At 49.3% G+C, this 17,427-nt stretch overlaps 1 protein-coding gene across 1 annotated transcript; it reads left to right on the top strand.

Annotated features, from left to right (window-relative positions):
- Positions 1-249: 249 nt before the first annotated feature.
- Positions 250-13,704, top strand: SRP68 (signal recognition particle 68). Its single transcript, XM_042883958.1, has 16 exons — positions 250-358; positions 2,043-2,109; positions 2,653-2,766; positions 3,853-4,048; positions 4,925-5,007; positions 5,183-5,292; positions 5,603-5,685; positions 5,927-6,067; positions 8,757-8,855; positions 9,176-9,240; positions 9,517-9,676; positions 10,176-10,270; positions 10,513-10,642; positions 11,056-11,131; positions 11,925-11,977; positions 12,411-13,704. The coding sequence occupies exons 1-16, from the start codon at positions 250-252 to the stop codon at positions 12,636-12,638; spliced, it is 1,809 nt and encodes a 602-aa protein (XP_042739892.1). The 3' UTR covers positions 12,639-13,704.
- The last annotated feature ends 3,723 nt before the right edge of the window (positions 13,705-17,427 follow it).

Here is a 17,427-nt window from a genome sequence, read left to right as displayed (position 1 = left end):
GTTTTGCTGGGGGCCCGCGTTAAAGCGAGCAGCAGCGGGCGGACGGGGGCTGGCACAGGAGGGCGCAGGGCATAAGGCGCTCCACATGGACTGGATGAGCGCAGGGACTGACCGCCGCGCCCGGGGCTGCCGCGGTCCTCCGCGATCCCATCAGCCCCCGCGGCGGCGGCCGCTCTGGCCGCGGCGTCTGCGCGCGGCTCTACTGCCCCGGCCCACAATGCACAGCGGCGAGCGCGGCCCGCGTGCAAGATGGCGGCGGAGCGGCAGGGCGGCCGCGGCGGGGCGGAGGAGAACAAGGAGAACGAGCGGCCGGCGGCGACGCGGAGCGACGGCCTCAGTGACAGCCTGGGGTTGGAGAGTATCCTTCGGAACGGCGGGGGGAGGCGGGGGATGCGGCGGGATGCGGGAGGCTCGGCCCTGCGGGGCGGTGTGGACGTGGCGGGGTCGGGCCTGGCCGCTTCCCTCAGCGCCGAGCGGGGAGCATCAGGGCCTTTCCTCACGGGGAGAAGGGGCCGGGAGGGGTGAGGAGAGCGGGGCTGCGTGGCCTGGGCTGAGTTCTTCAGTCTGGATTTGATTTTGGCCCTTTGAATGGTGGCTTTGTTCTGTTCGCAACTCCTTCCCAGGTACACGTCAGCTTTCGGAGCAGAGCTGAGCGCCAGGCTGCGTGCTGTGGTCGCAATGTTAATGCTTGAAGGGGGCAGCAGTGGATAAACGTAACGGGTGTCCCGGCAGCTCTGCTGGATATGAGTTTCTGAAGTGTGATGTGGCATGGAAAGCTGCTGTGTGTGTGTGTGTGTGTGAAACCTGTCCAGCTGCACAGCTGTGGTTGGGCTGAGTTTTACCTTCTGGGTGATCCACGTGAAACGAGGCTGCGGGTTTCAGGTCAGCATATGGCAGATGTTAGGAGGTGTGTGACTGCAGAGCAGGAGGCAGAGCCAGCCACTGCTGTGGTGGGATCATAGGGTGGTTTGGGTTGGAAGGGACCTCAAAGATCATCCATTTTCAGCTGTTCTGCTGTGGGCCGGGCAGCCAACCACTGAAGCAGATCAAGATGCTGAGGGCCCTGTCCAGCCTGGCTGTGAGCACCTGCAAGGATGGGACATCCGTAGCTTCTCTGGTACTGTCAGGGAGAAAACCTAAGACAGCAAATGTGAATTAAATAGAGGATATGGCTTCAGGAAGTAATGGCACAGGCTAAGGAAACAACTTGAAAAAAATCTTTTTAGAATCCTGGAGTGGTTTGGGTTGGAAGGAACCTTTAAGATCATGTAGTTCCAACCCCCTGCTGTAGGCAGGGACAATTCCCACTAGACCAGGTTGCTCACAGCCCCATCCAGCCTGGTATTGAGTGCTTCCAGGAAGGGGGCATTCACAACCTTGCTGGGCAGCCTGTTCCAGTGTCTCACCACCACGATAGTAAAGTATTTCTTCCTAATATCTAGTGGTAAATCTTAAGCAGGCAGCAGGAGTGAGGAATGTGTGCCCTCCTATTCGTTGCAGTCTAACTCTTTTACTAATGCAGGCTTTCAGTGCTTAAGCTGTGGAGACTTTTTGATAGGCAGCAGTGATTCTGCTCAGCCCTCTATAATACATGTCTCCTTTTCCTGAGAGATGGGATGTTTAAGGGCAGGAAGGCTGCCCTGCTCCAGTTGTGTGAACTGTCACAGATAAGATGGGAGCTGCTGAGGTGTAGGTAGGGCAGGCAGTCACACTGGCCCAGATGCTTAATCTTTTTAGCTAGGAACAAAGTATGGCAGCAGCAGGATCTTGTGGTCCTCTGTACACAGAGATGCTTGCAGTATGTGTTAGTCCTTCCTGTCACAATAGACAAAAAGCTCCAGGTAAGCAGTGGAGATGGTTCTTTCAGTCACTTCTTACAACTGTGGGTTTGTGTCTTTGAAGAGCTTTTGGGTGCTCTCCACCAGCTTCCGTTGAGGGCGTATTTGCTTAATGGAACTTACAGAGTTTCCTGTATTCTTTGGGGATAGAATGTAGAACTGATAGCACACTGTACTGTCAGCCTGCCTTAACGCAAGTCCCAGTCCTTCAGATTGTGAAGGAGTCCCAGCAGCAGCACGGCTTACGGCATGGGGACTTCCAGAGGTACAGGTGAGTGAGCAGCGTGGATGTCTGGGAGTTGCTGTCTGTCTCACAGCTGCTGTGACTTGGTTTGCTCTATTGGCACAGTAACACTGAAAATATAAACCTGCTGTAGCAGTCAGCAAAATCAGTGTGCCAGGTAAATATCTCCTGTCAAGTTGCTTTGTGTCTTTTTCCTAATGAAGCCTAATTCTTATGACTGTTCCACTGAGCAGTATAAATACTGCTTCTTGTTTTGGAGTTCCTTTTTAAGAGCTTGCTAACACCTCACTGTGCTCTAACACACAATGAGCGAGCATAAAGAAGTTAGACAACAGGAAGAGCATTATTCTGATTTTTCAAGACCAAGACTTGTTGCATGTCCTGCCATTCTTATCCTGTTTATTAACCACTGCTTTACAGGTCATTTCTTAAACACCTCTCACCTTATGAAGTTCTGAGTTGTTCAAACAATGCCTGGCTCAGCCTTTGGTGGCGACTTTCCTTTTCTGATTGGAAACATCAGCAGACATCTGCACAACTGTGGCCAGACTGACCTCTTCTTTCCCTTAGGGGTTATTGCTCCCGGCGGCTGAGGCGGCTCCGAAAAACTCTCAACTTCAAGATGGGGAACAGGCACAAGTTCACTGGGAAGAAAGTAACAGAAGAGATTCTCTCAGACAACAGGTATGGCTGCTGGCTGGAATCCTGTGTTAGGGAGTGGTTGCTTTCTTCCTGAGCATTTGTTTTCATGTGGGCATCGTGGAAAATGGTTCTGTGCAGCATATGTAGATGTATTTCTATGAAGACATTTGTGCTGTTGATATTAATAGAAGATGAATGTTCTGGCTGCTGTGCAGGGGAGGGGAACTGCTCGTGTGCTGCTTTCATCTTGTGAATAAATGGGGAAGGAGCAGCAATAGTCAGTCCTTTTTTTTCTTTTTTTTATACCTCCCAGTCACTGAAATGGCTTCTTTTCATAGTCAGTAAAGATTACCTGGGTATTAAAGAGGAAATGCTTACGAAAACATGCAGCTAGGGAAGGTGTATGAATGCTGATAATTCAAGTGCTGCAGCCAGCAAGAACGTGACAGGAGATAGAGCCCATTCCCTTTGAACAAAAGCTTGCTGTTTTTATGTAGGCTTCCAACACCTGGCAGAGTGCTTGTTTGGTATGTGGGCACAGCCAGGGGCTTGGGCTCATTTCCCAGCTTTTAGAAACACTTGCAACATGTGCTGTGTTGTCTTTTCTTGGTGTTGTTAAGTCAGACACGTTGCAGCCTTAGCTGTGGGGCTCACAGATGTGTTTACCCATTTTGAGCCTGGTTGAAAAGCAACCTGAGATCACAGATTGCTTCTTCTTAGCAGTGTTTGTGCTGCTACAGAATTGTATCAAGATCTCTTCTTCACAGAGTCGCAGGATGAAGGGACCACGAAGCTCCAACCCCCCACCAATGCAGGGCCACCAACCTCCCCATTTCATAGCAGCCCAGGTGCCCAGGGCCCCATCCAACCTGGCCTTGAGCACCTCCAGGGCTGGGGCATTCCTCGTTTAACTAATTACACTTCTGTAATGAGAAATACAGAAGAAGAGATGAGGATAATACAAGTTTATGTCCTCATAAAGTGCAGAAACAAAAATGTATGCTTTTTATTAGCCAAGCTAAAGTTCTGTTGGCCAAATTACGGGTCACTTGGCAAAGAGCTGTCAGCGATGTGGCAGTGCTTGCTTAAACATCATCATTTTCTCATTAAATCTTCCTCTCTCTGCAGGTATTTGCTGTTGATTCTGATGGATGCAGAGAGAGCGTGGAGTTACGCCATGCAGCTCAAACAGGAGGCCAACACGGAGCCTCGCAAACGCTTCCACCTGCTGTCCCGCCTGCGCAAGGCTGTGAAGCATGCTGAGGAGCTGGAGAGGCTGTGTGAGAGTAACAGAGTGGATGCCAAAACAAAGCTGGAAGCTCAGGTATTCACTGATGCTTTGGTCTTGTTTTACAGCTCAAGCCAAAGAGGGAACTTGTGGATTTTAGGTGAAGAGATTGTCCTCACCTGGCAGTAGGTGATCAGGATGGGCTGTTTCTGGAATCGGGTGATGTCTCCATGCTTGGATTCACTGGTTCTTGCAGCTGCTAGGATTGCAGAAGTAACAGTGACACCAGCCAGGCTGAGGACTTTAAAGTTGTTTATGTGTGTCAAGTGGTTGTCTTTACTTTAAAAAGCAACAGTAAAAAGAATTGGTAGGGAATAAGTTCATAGAATCATGTCATAGAATGGCCTGGGTTGAAAAGGACCACAGTGCTCATCCTATTCCAACCTCCTGCTATGTGCAGGGTCACCAACCTGCAGACCAGGCTGCCCAGAGCCACATCCAGCCTGGCTGATACATCACAGCCCCATAAATATACTTACCTGTTTTCTACTTCTTTGATGTCCCAGGGTAGACACCAGGAATATAAACTTTGTGGCTTTAGTTGCTGGAACACAGAAAGCAGCTGTGTTGTGAGCCTGGACTCTGAGTAAGGGTTGCAGTGGTACTCAGCTAAATGGTTGTTTTGTGGTTTGCTGTTGAAAAAGATGTCTTGTGACATTTGTGGGCCGTGTTGGTTATATAACAAGCAGGAAACATGTTTTCTTCCATCTCCTTAGAAATGTCAGTTTAACAAAACAACAAAAAACCCTTCCTTAGGCATTTACATGTAATTTAAATCAGTTTGTTTTCTGTGGGAACATCAGACAACAAGGGTAAGGGATGATCACTTACTCTAGATGTCACAGCAGCCTTTATGCTAAAACCAGGCTGTCGTGGGAAGATCAGCTCACTTAACCCTTGTGTTGTCTGCAGGCATACATGGCTTACCTCACAGGGATGCTTCGTTTTGAGCACCAGGAGTGGAAAGCAGCAATGGAGGCTTTCAACAAGTGCAAGTGAGTCCCTCACTTTTAGTAAACAGCATGGGGGTAAGCATGGGGTTGAAGGCTGCATGTGCAGTAGCTGTGAGCTGATCAGGTAACTGCATTCAACCAGGAGGTGCCACTGAAGAGTAGCAGTCTCCAGATCATGGACATCCCACTGTGGTGTTAATGTGTGTTTTTCTGCTAGGACCATCTATGAGAAGCTGGCCAATGCTTTCACAGAAGAACAAGCTGTGCTGTACAACCAGCGTGTGGAGGAGATCTCTCCCAACATTCGTTACTGTGCCTATAATATTGGTAAGGGAAGTGGCTGCTTCACCTCCAGGCACCAATGAGCTTGCTCATGGGAAGGGAACACTGGCTTCTAAATACTGCTTTAAGTAACATAGGAGCAAGCCTAGATACAAATACAGTTTTCCAGGTTGTTTTTTTTTCTTTAAGACAAAATATTAATTCTCAGTAGTTTGCATATGAAGTCAGAATAAAAATAAACATGTATCCTTCTTGCCCACAAATCCCCAGTTCTCCAGTATAAGGTGTGTTGGTTATCCATTAAAATAACTTCTGAATTCAGATGAAATACATCCTGATGTGTTAAATCTTACAGGTGACCAGTCGGCTATGAATGAGCTGATGCAGATGAGGCTGAGGTCTGGTGGCACTGAAGGCCTTCTTGCTGAAAAACTGGAGGTAACTTCCTGAATATTGGAACCCAAGCATGCAAACATCACTTCTTTGAGCATAAATATTGCTGCAGCACACCACTAAGAGCCAGTGCATATCAGGAGAGCACGAGTAAGCTCATGTGTGGGAAGCCACACTCCTGGGGAGGTGGGGGGAGAAGCCTTCAGATTTCAATGTAATCCATTCTGGATTCTTTAAGTTTGGATTCGTTATGTTTGGACTCATCATCTCGATCCATTCTCCACAGGCACTGATTACCCAAACTCGAGCAAAGCAGGCAGCCACAATGAGTGAAGTGGAGTGGAGAGGAAGAACTGTTCCTGTGAAGATAGACAAAGTGAGGATCTTCTTGCTGGGCCTGGCAGACAATGAGGCTGCCATTGTCCAGGTAAGTCAGGAACCATCTCCAGTGTCTGTTCTAATTGTCCTCTTTACTTCACCATGCCTGGGCTGTAACCTTTTCTCAAACTTGTGGTCAAAAGGCTAAAATTAAAAGTGGAGAAGTATGATGCTCAGCTGCTCCAACTGAAGACAAGCAGAAGGAAATGTTCTGTAAAGATCACCTCTTTCCAGCAACAAAAAGCCCTTCTGCCAGATGAAGTAGCTGCTCTGAAGTTTAGAGCACTCTCTTGTTGCCTTAAGCAAATCTTCCAAAGCAGGAAGATGATTGGTAAATGGCAGGAGGCAAATTCATCTCCAATGTAACTCTTCCAGAAGCACACACTATGCACGCTTTTAATACTGCAGCCAAGAGTTTTCTGTGGTGTCCAGATGGTCTGTTCTGCAGACAGCATCTTGGAGGAGGCACTGCAGAGGTCTTTAGCAGCAGCTGTTGCCCCTGATGATGGGCTTTGTGGAGCACCAAAAAACTGCACATCAACAGGAGAAAAATGAGGATAAATACTAATTTAAATGATAAAATCTCACAAAAGCATACGGCAGGACAGGGGCAGGAGATAGTAGTAAGGAGGCAGTCTGATAGGACAGGTAGGGTAGGGCTGGGTAGGAAACATTAGTGTTCACTAGTTTTGCCAGGCTCTGGTGGTGCTGTTACAGTTTTAGTAGGTATACACTGGTATGGCCAGCAGGTGGAAGTGCAGCTTAGAGTTCCTGCTCCCTGCTTTAATTCCCATCCTGTGAGAGCAGCAGATGGATGGTGTCAGTGAAGCTGCCCTCTTTGTTCCATAAGGCAGTGGCAGAGCAGCAACCTGAAATCTCCAGTCTTACTTTGTGGTCCTTGGAACCTCTGTAAACAGGAATTGTGTCATCACAACTAGCAGTGGTGAGAGCTGAACACAGAGATCAGTATTTACATTACCAGAGGGCTGGAGCTGGGCTGTTCTGCAGTCAGAGGGTCAGCTGTGATGGACAGTCCAGCTTCACCTCCATGAGCTGTCACTGCTGGGATCTTTGGCACCTTTCAGCTCAGAGGAGTAGCAGAAACTCGTGTATCAACAGCATTCCTCAGAACTCATTGAGAAACAAACACACGTGGATGTGCTTTGAGGAAAGGTGGAGATTCTCAGCCTTCAGTGTCTTGTTGGCAACTGGAGAAACAACTCCAAGCTTAAAATTGTTTCTGCCACCCTTTTTGTAGACCTGAATGCGTGACTTCAAGAGCCACATTGGTTCTCCCTAGGCAGGTGCACTTGTTTCTCAGTTTTTCTCTCTGCTATCTTGCAAATCAGAGCACGAACGTGTTTCCATGCACAACCTGCTTCACCTTAGGAATTTCTGCTTAGAAACCAAAGCCTTTGTTCCACTGCATGGCCCAGCCCTCTCCTGTTTGTGCCTGACTGATGATCTCTGTCTGTTTTCATTTTTGTGCGTGCAGTGAGATGGCTGCATTCTGCTGGGTGAGGCTGAGAATGCTGCCAGACTTGTCTCTGGTTATTCTCAGTAGTCCATCCCACCTCAAAAGTTCCTGCAGCAAACACACACACACACACACACACACACACACACACACACACACCACCCCAAGAACCCCCCCACCTCCCTTTTAGGTCAGGATAGGTGAGGCTTTGTGAGGCAAATAACAAAAAAATAACATTCCTTCCTAGGTTTGCAAACCTTACCAGAGGAGAGGCTTTCAATGGTAAAGCTCAGCAGTTTTTCACAGGAACTTAAGCTCTGAAAAGAGGGGGCTGTGCAGCTTTTCTGAAAGTAATACAAGCAAAAATGTCTTCAGGCTGTTGGTTTTTTGTTTTCTTTTTGGCCAATCTCAAGTTCACTGCGTTAAATTTTGCTCTTCCTAGGTTAATCATTCCTACAATTGGTGAGGTTGGGATTTGTTTCTGGGCAGTTTCATTTTACCAAATCAGTCAGAGTGGTTTTGGGCACGTTGTTTAATTGGCTGTGCCAGTCCATTTGGCAAAAATCAGGCTTCACCTTGGTTTTTTTGTGTGGTAGTGGTAGTTTATTATTGCTTTCTTCGAAGGTGTTTCCAAATCTTGTTTTGGGGGGCAGGAGGCCAAAAACTTCTGCATGTTTTGATCAGATTTGTCGTGACAGCAGAAAACGCCTAACAGCTCATTCACAGCTACTGAAATACAGGCCTGCTTAAAAAAAAACCAAATGCTTCAAACAAACTAATTATTGCCACTGAGCATCACTCAAGAGGGAGTGTAGAAAAGATAGTCATCTAGGAGTTTGTAGCAGGAGAGAAAAGCTAAATCAGCATAACAAGAGCAATCTGCATTGGTGCTTTGCCAGGTCGGTAAGGCTCAGCTCTCCTGTTTGTTGGGCCTTTCCTCCAGCACAGCCCAACCTCTGCCCTTCTCAGAGCTGCTGTGGGCTGCTGGGATGGCAGCAGCTGCAGGATGAGGTGAGCAGAGCTGCCTGTGCTGGGCCTGCAGTGCTGTGGAGCTCTGACCAGCTGCCCTGCAGCTTCTGTTCAATTCCTGGCACTTGGTCCCCTGAAGTGCATCAGAACTGCAGGTTGGGTTCTGTCTGCCCTGGGTGTCGATGCCGTAGTTTGGGAGAAACTTGCTTTCATCCCCTCTGTTAACGCTTGTACTGTGGGATGCGAAAGAGAGAAATGTGTGACAAATGTCTTCATTCTGCTCTCCTCTCAGGCAGAAAATGAGGAGACCAGGGAACGTTTGTTTGAGTCTTTGCTCAGTGAGTGCAGAGACGCCATTCAGGCGGTGCGGGAAGACCTGAAACCAGACCAGGTAAGCACCAAACATCAGCGGTCCTACATTTAACTCTGCTAATATAGCTTCTAAATGTAGTTCTGCTCTGGGACTGATTCATTATTGTCTAGCTTGCTTAACAGCAAGAATCTTTATTTTGACTTTCTTTACTAAAAATTTCCATGGTAGTTTATCACCTCTGATTGTATTCAGGGTCGGTAAGAGTGAGTGACAGTGCAGAAGCCCACAGTTGATTCAGCTCTGTGATTCACCTGACCCTCGAGTTGTTCCTGGTGTTTTCTTTCACCAGCAACCTGTGTAAGTATTGTCACACAGCATTTTGTCCCCGATTTCCACAGAAGCAACGGGAGCACTCTCTGGAAGGTGATTCTGGGAAGGTGTCCAACATACAGTACTTACACAGGTAATGGGCAAACACTGCTGCCAGCGTGAAGAAATCAAACTCGTGTCAGTGTTTTATTTCTGTTTGTTTTGTTCTGTGAGGTTTTTTTGTCTCGGACCTCTCAGGTCTCACAGGATGACTGTGCAGATAAGATCTGATTCATGTGGCTTTGAAAGGATTTTACTTAAGGTTGACTTTTGAGATGGTTCTGCTCCTACTAGTATCAGCCCGGATGGGGGGAGGAGCCTTTTCAGAACAGAGCCATGTCCCAGCAGTGCTAATGAGATCTCTTTGCAGTTATCTGACTTACATCAAGCTGTCCACCGCCATCAAGCGCAATGAGAGCATGGCAAAGTCCCTGCAGAAGGCACTGCTGCAGCAGCAGCGCTCAGAAGAGGATGGCAAACGCACCCCACGGCCTCAGGACCTGATCCGCCTCTATGATATCATTCTACAGGTGGGTGCAGAACAGCCTGCCTCCACTTTGTCCTCCCTGCACTTTGTCCTCCCTCCCATTTATCCTCCCATGCAGTTTTCCTGTAGCTTTTCTGACTGTTTCGTACAGCTGCCATAGTTTCTGCTGGCTGGAGAAGGCAGCAGCTCAAAAAGCCCTGTGCTTGTTCTTCATAAGCAGTTTCTCCATTTCTCACATATGTTTTCAATTAACTGTGGGAGCCCCTGGCTCAGGAGGTTCTGAATGGGAAAGGAGGCTTAGGAAAGAATTACTTCATGTGAAATCTTAGGAGTCTTTGTCCTAATTCCTGTTTGTGTCAGGAAATCTGTCCTGAGGGCAAACATGTACAAGTTTCAGTCAGTGTCCTTTGTAAGATTAGCATACTGATAATTAGAAAACTGGAAACTATGTTCATGGGAGTGCAGTGCTGAGTATTAAAAGGGCCAGCTTTCCAGATTCCAGAGGAAAACAACGCCTGAATTTGTTACTCTGTTTTGCACAGAACCTCGTGGAACTGACACAGCTTCCTGGCCTGGAAGAGGACAAGAATTTCCAAAAAGAGATTGGATTGAAGACGCTTGTGTACAAAGCTTACAGGTGACTGAGAAACAGCCAGGTGCCCTCCAGCAGGCATTACACGTTCAGAGGCTGTTATCCCAAGGCTTTATGCACATTACAGGACTCTGATGCAGTTTCCTCTGCCCTTTTGTGAAATGAAGAGTGGTTGCTAAGGGGAAGCTGGCCAGACGTGCTTAATGGGCTCTGTTATCAGGGATTTGAGTTGTAAAAGGTATGGATAACAAACACAGTCACATCAGGGGCACTCTTTACTGTTGCAGGTGTTTCTTCATTGCACAGTCCTATGTACTGGTCAAGAAGTGGAGTGAAGCTCTGGTTTTATATGAAAGAGTGCTGAAATACGCTGGTGAAGTTCAGTCAGGAGCTGGAGCTTTTACAAACAGCTTGAAGGTAGGAGCCCAGTGCTGCGTGCAGAGTGGAGCTGAAGTTAATGAGAAAGCCTTGGCCCAGTATTTATTGTCAATTAGGCACCAGGCCATTAAAATTCAGGGCTGATCTTCAAGTGGCAAAATTAATAATCTGAGTATGACTTTGTGACCTGCTGTTCTTTGTAGTGATGTGGAGCTGTTTTGACAGGCCGTGTGCTTTGGAGGAGGTGGCCTTGCTGTAAGAGCTCCCTAGCACTTTTCCATGCTTTCTGTCATGCTGTATTTGTAGCTTCTTAAGGGCTGTCCTGGAGTTTGTCCTCTTCTGGAAAGGCTTATTAGCTCTAGCACTTAATTTTTCAGTCCCTTGTCAGATTTTACTTTTGCCCTCACTCTGGCATGTCTCAGCCTTGCACTTCATTTTTTTTCATGCCCTAGGAGCTGCCTGACGTGCAGGATCTGATCACTCAAGTCAATGCAGAAAAATACTCCTTGCAAGCAGCAGCTATATTGGGTGAGTTCTAGAATTATACCAGAGTTATAACTTGTCTTGAATAATGCTCCTGCAGCTGTTCAATTTCTTTTGTTTCATTTCTGAAGTTCAAGTGTCGTTCCACATAAACTCTGACTTATGGAGGCTCCTGAAAATGGTTTCTTGCCAGTTGTAGCTTTTCAGTCTGCTTGTAGTGCAGCTAGGCAACCATTGACTGGACGCTTGGCATCTTGCTCCCTGCCTGGAGTTGCAAATGTGCTTCCTCAGGACATGCATCTGTTTTGGTAACCTGCTCAGAATACTTTGCTTAGTGTTTAATTTTCCTCTTGCAAACAAATTGGGTTCAGTACGTAGCACTTCCTTGACAGCAGCACCAGCTCTCATTGACCTTACCTTATATTTGCCTATCTGGGAATGTGAGTGTGGACCAGGTCAGGGGAGCTTGAGGGGGGTGGATGAACTCTGTGACTTCTTGAGCTGCTGGTTTTGCAGGGCCTGCTGCTGGATAAAGATAAGTGACAAACTGCCTTGTCTTTTATTGCCTCTTATTGGTGTTGTCTTTCATCAGCTCTTGCTTAACTCAAATTGGTGCTTCCTTCAGGAGCTCCTACAGCCGTGACATGGAGAAGCTCTCCATCACTGGAGTGCTGTGGTGGCTGTTACTCAATCTGCGTGGTTCTCTTTGTCTAGAAAGCAAGCTGCCTCTACCACAGATGTTGTTTTGTACATCCCAGAAAGCAAGGACACAGCTCAGCCTAGGGAACAGCTGAAGATCTTCTCTGTTATCCTTAGCACCTTTTCTTTAATTTTGCAGATGCAAATGATAATCATGAGACTGAGTCTCCGTCTCAGGTCAAGGATGGCAAGGTAGGAGCTAAGAGTTCTGTCAAATTAAAGAAGTGCTCTTTAATGAATATTGCTTTAAACCTGTTACCTGAGTGTCTCTTGAAATCAAGAAATGTCAGGTTAATTGGAGCTCTGTCAGGACTGCAGTGGGTGAGAGGTTTTCGTCGTCTTGTTTTCCTTCTGTGAGTGCCGAAGGTGGCTGAAGGGTGGAGTTCCTCAGCTTGGAACAGCTTGCAGCTTCCTACGTGCCACTTTGTATTGTTGTTTGGTTAGTTTTCTCCTTGTGTTTGAGGAGGTTATCTAGAGCAAGGCTTTGGAAGGGGATCAAAGCATTCCCAAGGGCCCAAGCTGTCACACGTGGGATTTTCAGCTTTGGTCAGTGCTGCTGATTTCTCTGTGCCTGGTGGGCTTGTGGGCTGTGTTTAACTTGCCTTTTTGTGTTGCTCTCTTTCAGCCACTCTCAGAACGGTTTGAGACCTTCTGTCTGGATCCTTCTCTGGTCAGCAAGCAAGTCAGCCTCGTGCACTTCCCTCCGGGCTTCCAGCCCATCCCATGCAAACCCTTGTTCTTTGACCTGGCCCTTAATCATGTTGCTTTCCCACCTCTGGAGGACAAGGTGGAGCAGAAGGCCAAGAGTGGCCTCACGGGATACATAAAGGGCATCTTTGGATTCAAAAGTTAACCAGGACCCCTCTGAGGAACAGAGGTTTTAATCTGTGTTGAAGGAGAAGCTCCAAGAGGTTGTAGGACATAAACATCTGCACCTGAAACCAACAGAGGGGGAGGCTTTGCCATCTTCTTCCCTGTGTTCTGTGTGTATGTCTGTGCACTCACACTCTCTCCTGGTGTATTAAAGACAAGCAATCTGTTCAGACACTTAAGTACACTATAAATAGCTGAAAATTGGAGCACAGACACATGGCATTCTGCTCGGAGGAGTTGGAGTGTGCTTTGTGGCTATGCTGGGGGTCGGTACACGTTCACTTACAAGGCACAGGCATAACTTGATTCTCCCCCTGCACTGTTATTTGGCATGGATTTTGTTCCAGAAATTTGGGTATGATGGGGAAATGAGGTGACACTGGAACAGTAAGCTGAGGCTGCCTACACAGCGTGTGGAAACAGCCAGGGGGGGCTGCTCCTTGCCTTTCAGCCCCCAGCCCCTGCTGAGGATCATGTATAGTTATGTAAAGAGGAATTTCTTTATTGTTTAACATTCAGCAGTCACAAACCAGAGCCTCTTTCCTTATCAGTAAGGATGGTAACTATTGTAACAAATGCTAATGGTTACCCCTGTTGTGTTGGCTTGTAACTGGAGTTTGTGCTTGGGGCTGATAGGGTTGTTCTTTGTTGATCCACGCTCTGTTAGGTGACTAAATGCAGTATCAAACCCATTGCTGCAAGGCTTTTCTTGGGAAGCTGCAGCTTCGTGGGTGTCTGTAGGGATAGCTGCTTCATCTTCACGGGAAGCTGGGGCTCTGGGTGTTCATTCTATCTCTGATCTAAACCTTGTCTGTTGCTTTTTCCTCATCCTTTGCTGGTAGATGTACCTGACAGCAGAACTAAGCAACTGCTGGGTTCTTGAGTGATGGCTCTTGGTTCTCCTGAAGCAGCTGGGTGCTGTGGTGATGGGCACTTCCAGAATGCCAGTAACTCCATAATCACATTCATTGAAGAGGGATGGGGGGAGGGAAAAAAAAAAGCACATGGGCAGAACTGGTCCTAAATAAAGTGTTTGGAAGCTCTCATCGGCCAAGTTTGGGTTCTCAGTGTTTGCAGCTGGGAGTGGAATGCTGCATTGTTCTGCCTGCCGTGTCCCCGTGTTTAGGCACTGCAGTTAATAGGGGTGGGAGCAGAAGAATGGCTTTAAATGATTTGACTGTTGTGGGAATGATGAATGGGGGGAATTAATTCCCATCATTTCAAGCTGAATGTTCTCTGCTTTGTTCCGAGCTGATAGGTGGGTTCTCAGAGTACACAGCAGCTTTCAAGAGGAGGAGGGGGAGCCTCTTGTTCTGTGTGCAGTTCTTTCAGTGGAGATTTTTGGTGTTCTGGCAAGTTCCATTAGCCCACATACAGCAGGGGGTTTCACAGCAGAGGGGAGTTGTGGAAATGAAGCACTGAGGGCTGTTTATTCACCGGGTGATGATTTCTAGAACAGCCTTGGATGGCAGACTTCCCATGAAGCCAGTTTCCCTTTGCACGAGGAGAGGTCCTGCAGTAACTGAGCTGTCAGCTGGTTGATGGCTTTGTGGTGCTTTAATCTGAGCTCTCTTCTGCTTTTCTGCCATCAGTTTGAGAGCCGTCATCCTGTTTGATTTGCGAGCCAGGCTCCTTTCTGCCCTCCTGCCACAGGTCTGTGGTGCCTGGATTGATTCCAGTGAAACTGGTATTGCCACCACTCTAATTTGTCACTGTTACAGAAAGCCAGGAGCAACATAAAGCATCGTGCAGAAGATAACTGATGCGTTGGATGCAGATAAGGAACCTGCAAACAATAAAGTCCTTTTCCCGACCTCTGAGGCGTGCAGTTGGTTGAGCTCTGAGCATTCAGAGGACGGAGGCTTCGGAGGCAGGCTGACACCAAAGCCTGGAATGGCAAAAATAAGATGCAGGCAGCAGGAGTTGTGAGGGAGCAGCACAGGCAGGTCTGAAATGTTTGTACAGAACAGAAGGGTTCCCTCAGAACTGGTGTGTGATCAGTTGTGCCACCGGAGCACGGAGCAGAGTGCTGGTTGGGGATGGTAGAAACCTGCTTCCTTATTGCTCAGCTCCTCGGTCGGACTGCTGTTGGCTGGGAAGGGCGTTCTCTCCTCCCATGCCATGCAGTCCTTGGCAGTGCCCTCGAGCAGGAAGCAAAGGGTTGTGATGGCCTTCAGTCAGTTGTGCAGTGCGGTGCCTTTGGTCTCACAGTGCTGTTTTAATTACGGGCTGAGCAGCTCGTGCCTGCTATGGCTGCATCCATCAGAAGATGGGATCCATCGCTGCTGAGGGCTGCTGTGGTCAGGTGGTGCCTTCAGCCACGTTCACTCCAGGGCCCAGTGACAGCAGGTTGGTGTTGAGGAGCTGATGGATGGATGTCAGTAGGGGGAATGATGAACGTCAAGCAAAGCAGGCAGCTGGAAAAACCAGGGAAGAGGTAATGTGGGATGGGAATGGTCTGACCTGAGAGCTCCTAGACAACAGAATCTTCCTTGTTTTTAAAGGCGGTGTTTTAGAGCTGTTACTACAACAAACCACAGCGCTTTGCAATGCTTCAGAGTGGAAACATTCCAGGTGAGTGGAACTGTGGCTGTCGCCCTCTGAGCACACAACCAGCTCAACCAGCAGCTCAGATGGAGGGCTGGGAAATCCCCATCCTCTGACAGCAGGAGTGATTCTGCCCACCCCATGGCTCAGGGTGTGATTTGAGATGTATGGGTTGTTCCAAAGCACGTAGGAAAAGGTGGAGGTGGGTTGGCTTGTGGAAGAAGCAGAGGGGGAGGTCTGATGAGAGCAGGGAAGGATGCGAGTCCAGTGCCCCCAGACTCTAACAGGAAGCTCCAACAGGAAGTATGGAACACGATAAGAGGAGTGCTGAGCCTGGGGCTGTGCTACTGGCTGTGGCTGCAGCCTCTGCCTTCTCCCTGTCCCTGCTCTGACCCGAAGTGCTGAGCAGCTCCTGGCTGCGTGGGTCACTGCTGCAGTCCCTCTTCTCCTGGGATTTGTGCCTGGGTCTGGCACAGCAAAGGTTGGTGCTCTGGGGGTTCGCCCTTAGGGTGAGGTCAGCTCAGCGTGCTGCTTGATGGCTGGGAGCGGCTCAGAGCTTTGTAAGCCAGCACAGTCGCTGCTGCTGTGGGAGTCCCATCACTGCAGGAGCCTTGGTGGGCACCTGGAGCTGCAGAGCTTGCAGCACAAACCAGGCAGCGCCGTTCCTTGGGTCTGTTTGCTCTGGGGATCCGTGCTGCTGCTCCCCATCCACGCACGGAGCTGCAGCTCTTTGCCCAGGGCCCCCACGCAAGAAACACAATTAGTGGCTCCGTGCCATGGTCAGCACAGGGAGCCCGAATGGCTGAGGAGCAGCATCAAAGCCTCTGAACCACCTTTTCTTCTTCTTTTTTTTTTTTTTTCCATAGGGAGAGCTTCTAATTTTCTCAGCACATCCAATTACTGGGGGCAGGCAGTGCCTGGCTGCTCAGGGTGAGTGCTGAGGGATGGATGTGCCGTATTCAGAACAGGGTGGGGTGATGGCATCCCCAGCACAGAGCTGCACGGGTCCATCTCCAGCACGAGAAGCTCTGGGCCGCACTGGGCGATGCAGTCAGTGCCACCCTGAGCCCTGCAGGGACTGGGGTTGGTGCATGGCAGTGTGCAAGCAGTGCTGTGAGAGCAGCTCCGCTCATCCCGTGGGTTCGTTGCCCCTCATCGCTGGGCTGGCTGATGGGTGCTCAGATGCAGTCGTTCTGTTTGTGGAACAAAACGTGTTGTGCAGGCGAGGTGTCGTGAGGATCTGCCCTCGGTGTGTGTGTAAGTGCTGCTGTCACCGCCCTGCTGGCTCCCGGGGAGAGGAAAATGAGGGTAAAGCAATGGGTGCTACAGGGCAGGGAGCTCTGAGGAGCCGCGGGTTGATGCCATGAGATCAGGGAGCTGCGGGTTGGGGCAGTGCGTCCTTTTGATGTCTGAGGGGTCGGGGTGAGCATTGCCCTGGGATGGAGCCGCTAATGAGCGGGGAGATGGTGCCCTGTATTTAGAGAGAGGCAGAGGAGCCCAGCTGGGACTTTCCATCCATCCACCCAACGCTTGGAAAGGAAGAGGAGCAGCTCCCTTCTGCCCTCCCCATCTGCATCCTCGCTCCGGCTGCGGTGCTGTTGGCAGAGGCAGCACAGCATGCGGGACGTGGCCCCGACACGCAGCCCCGTTCATCCCCCAGAGCACCCAGCACAGGTGAGGCTGCAGCACGGGTTGCTGACTGTGTGGGCTGCTCCCAGCATGCCTGACACCGGGATGCAGCAGCTCAGCATCTCCATGAGCGTTATCTCCGTGCAGAACTTCTTCCCTACAGCTAACAGAGGTGCTGGGCTGCTGAACTCGATCAGCACGGCGCAGGGTGAACGGGCCTTATTGCCTGACAAATGGGATCTCTGCACAGCCAGGGCCTGGCACTGTTTGTAGAAGGACCCAGGGGAATTATCCCAAAAATGAAGAAATTCGAAACAAGGGGAACTGGAGTATGGAAAGGGCTCAGGAGGGACACAGGGAGGCAATGAGAAGGCAGATGTGTTTCCATCCCGAGGGACAAATAGTTTTAATTGGGGGCAGTCCATTCTGAGCCATGTTAAGCCCTCACCTCCCCCGGCAGAGAGGTCTGTGAGGTTTGGCTGCACGGGGAATGCAGACAAGGAGAGGTGGGGCCCTGTATCCCAAAGCCCTCGTGGTGCTGCTCGGGTGGTTTTGGAGAGCTGCATTCGGGCACAGGAGCTGAGATGCTCCTG

This window comes from Lagopus leucura, unplaced genomic scaffold, assembly GCF_019238085.1.
Source record: "Lagopus leucura isolate 7727_CA_CO unplaced genomic scaffold, USGS_WTPT01 Super-Scaffold_100040, whole genome shotgun sequence".
NCBI classification, from domain to species: domain Eukaryota; kingdom Metazoa; phylum Chordata; class Aves; order Galliformes; family Phasianidae; genus Lagopus; species Lagopus leucura.
Note: the sequence above shows the minus strand (reverse complement) of the source record. Positions and strands in the feature narration are given on the sequence as shown.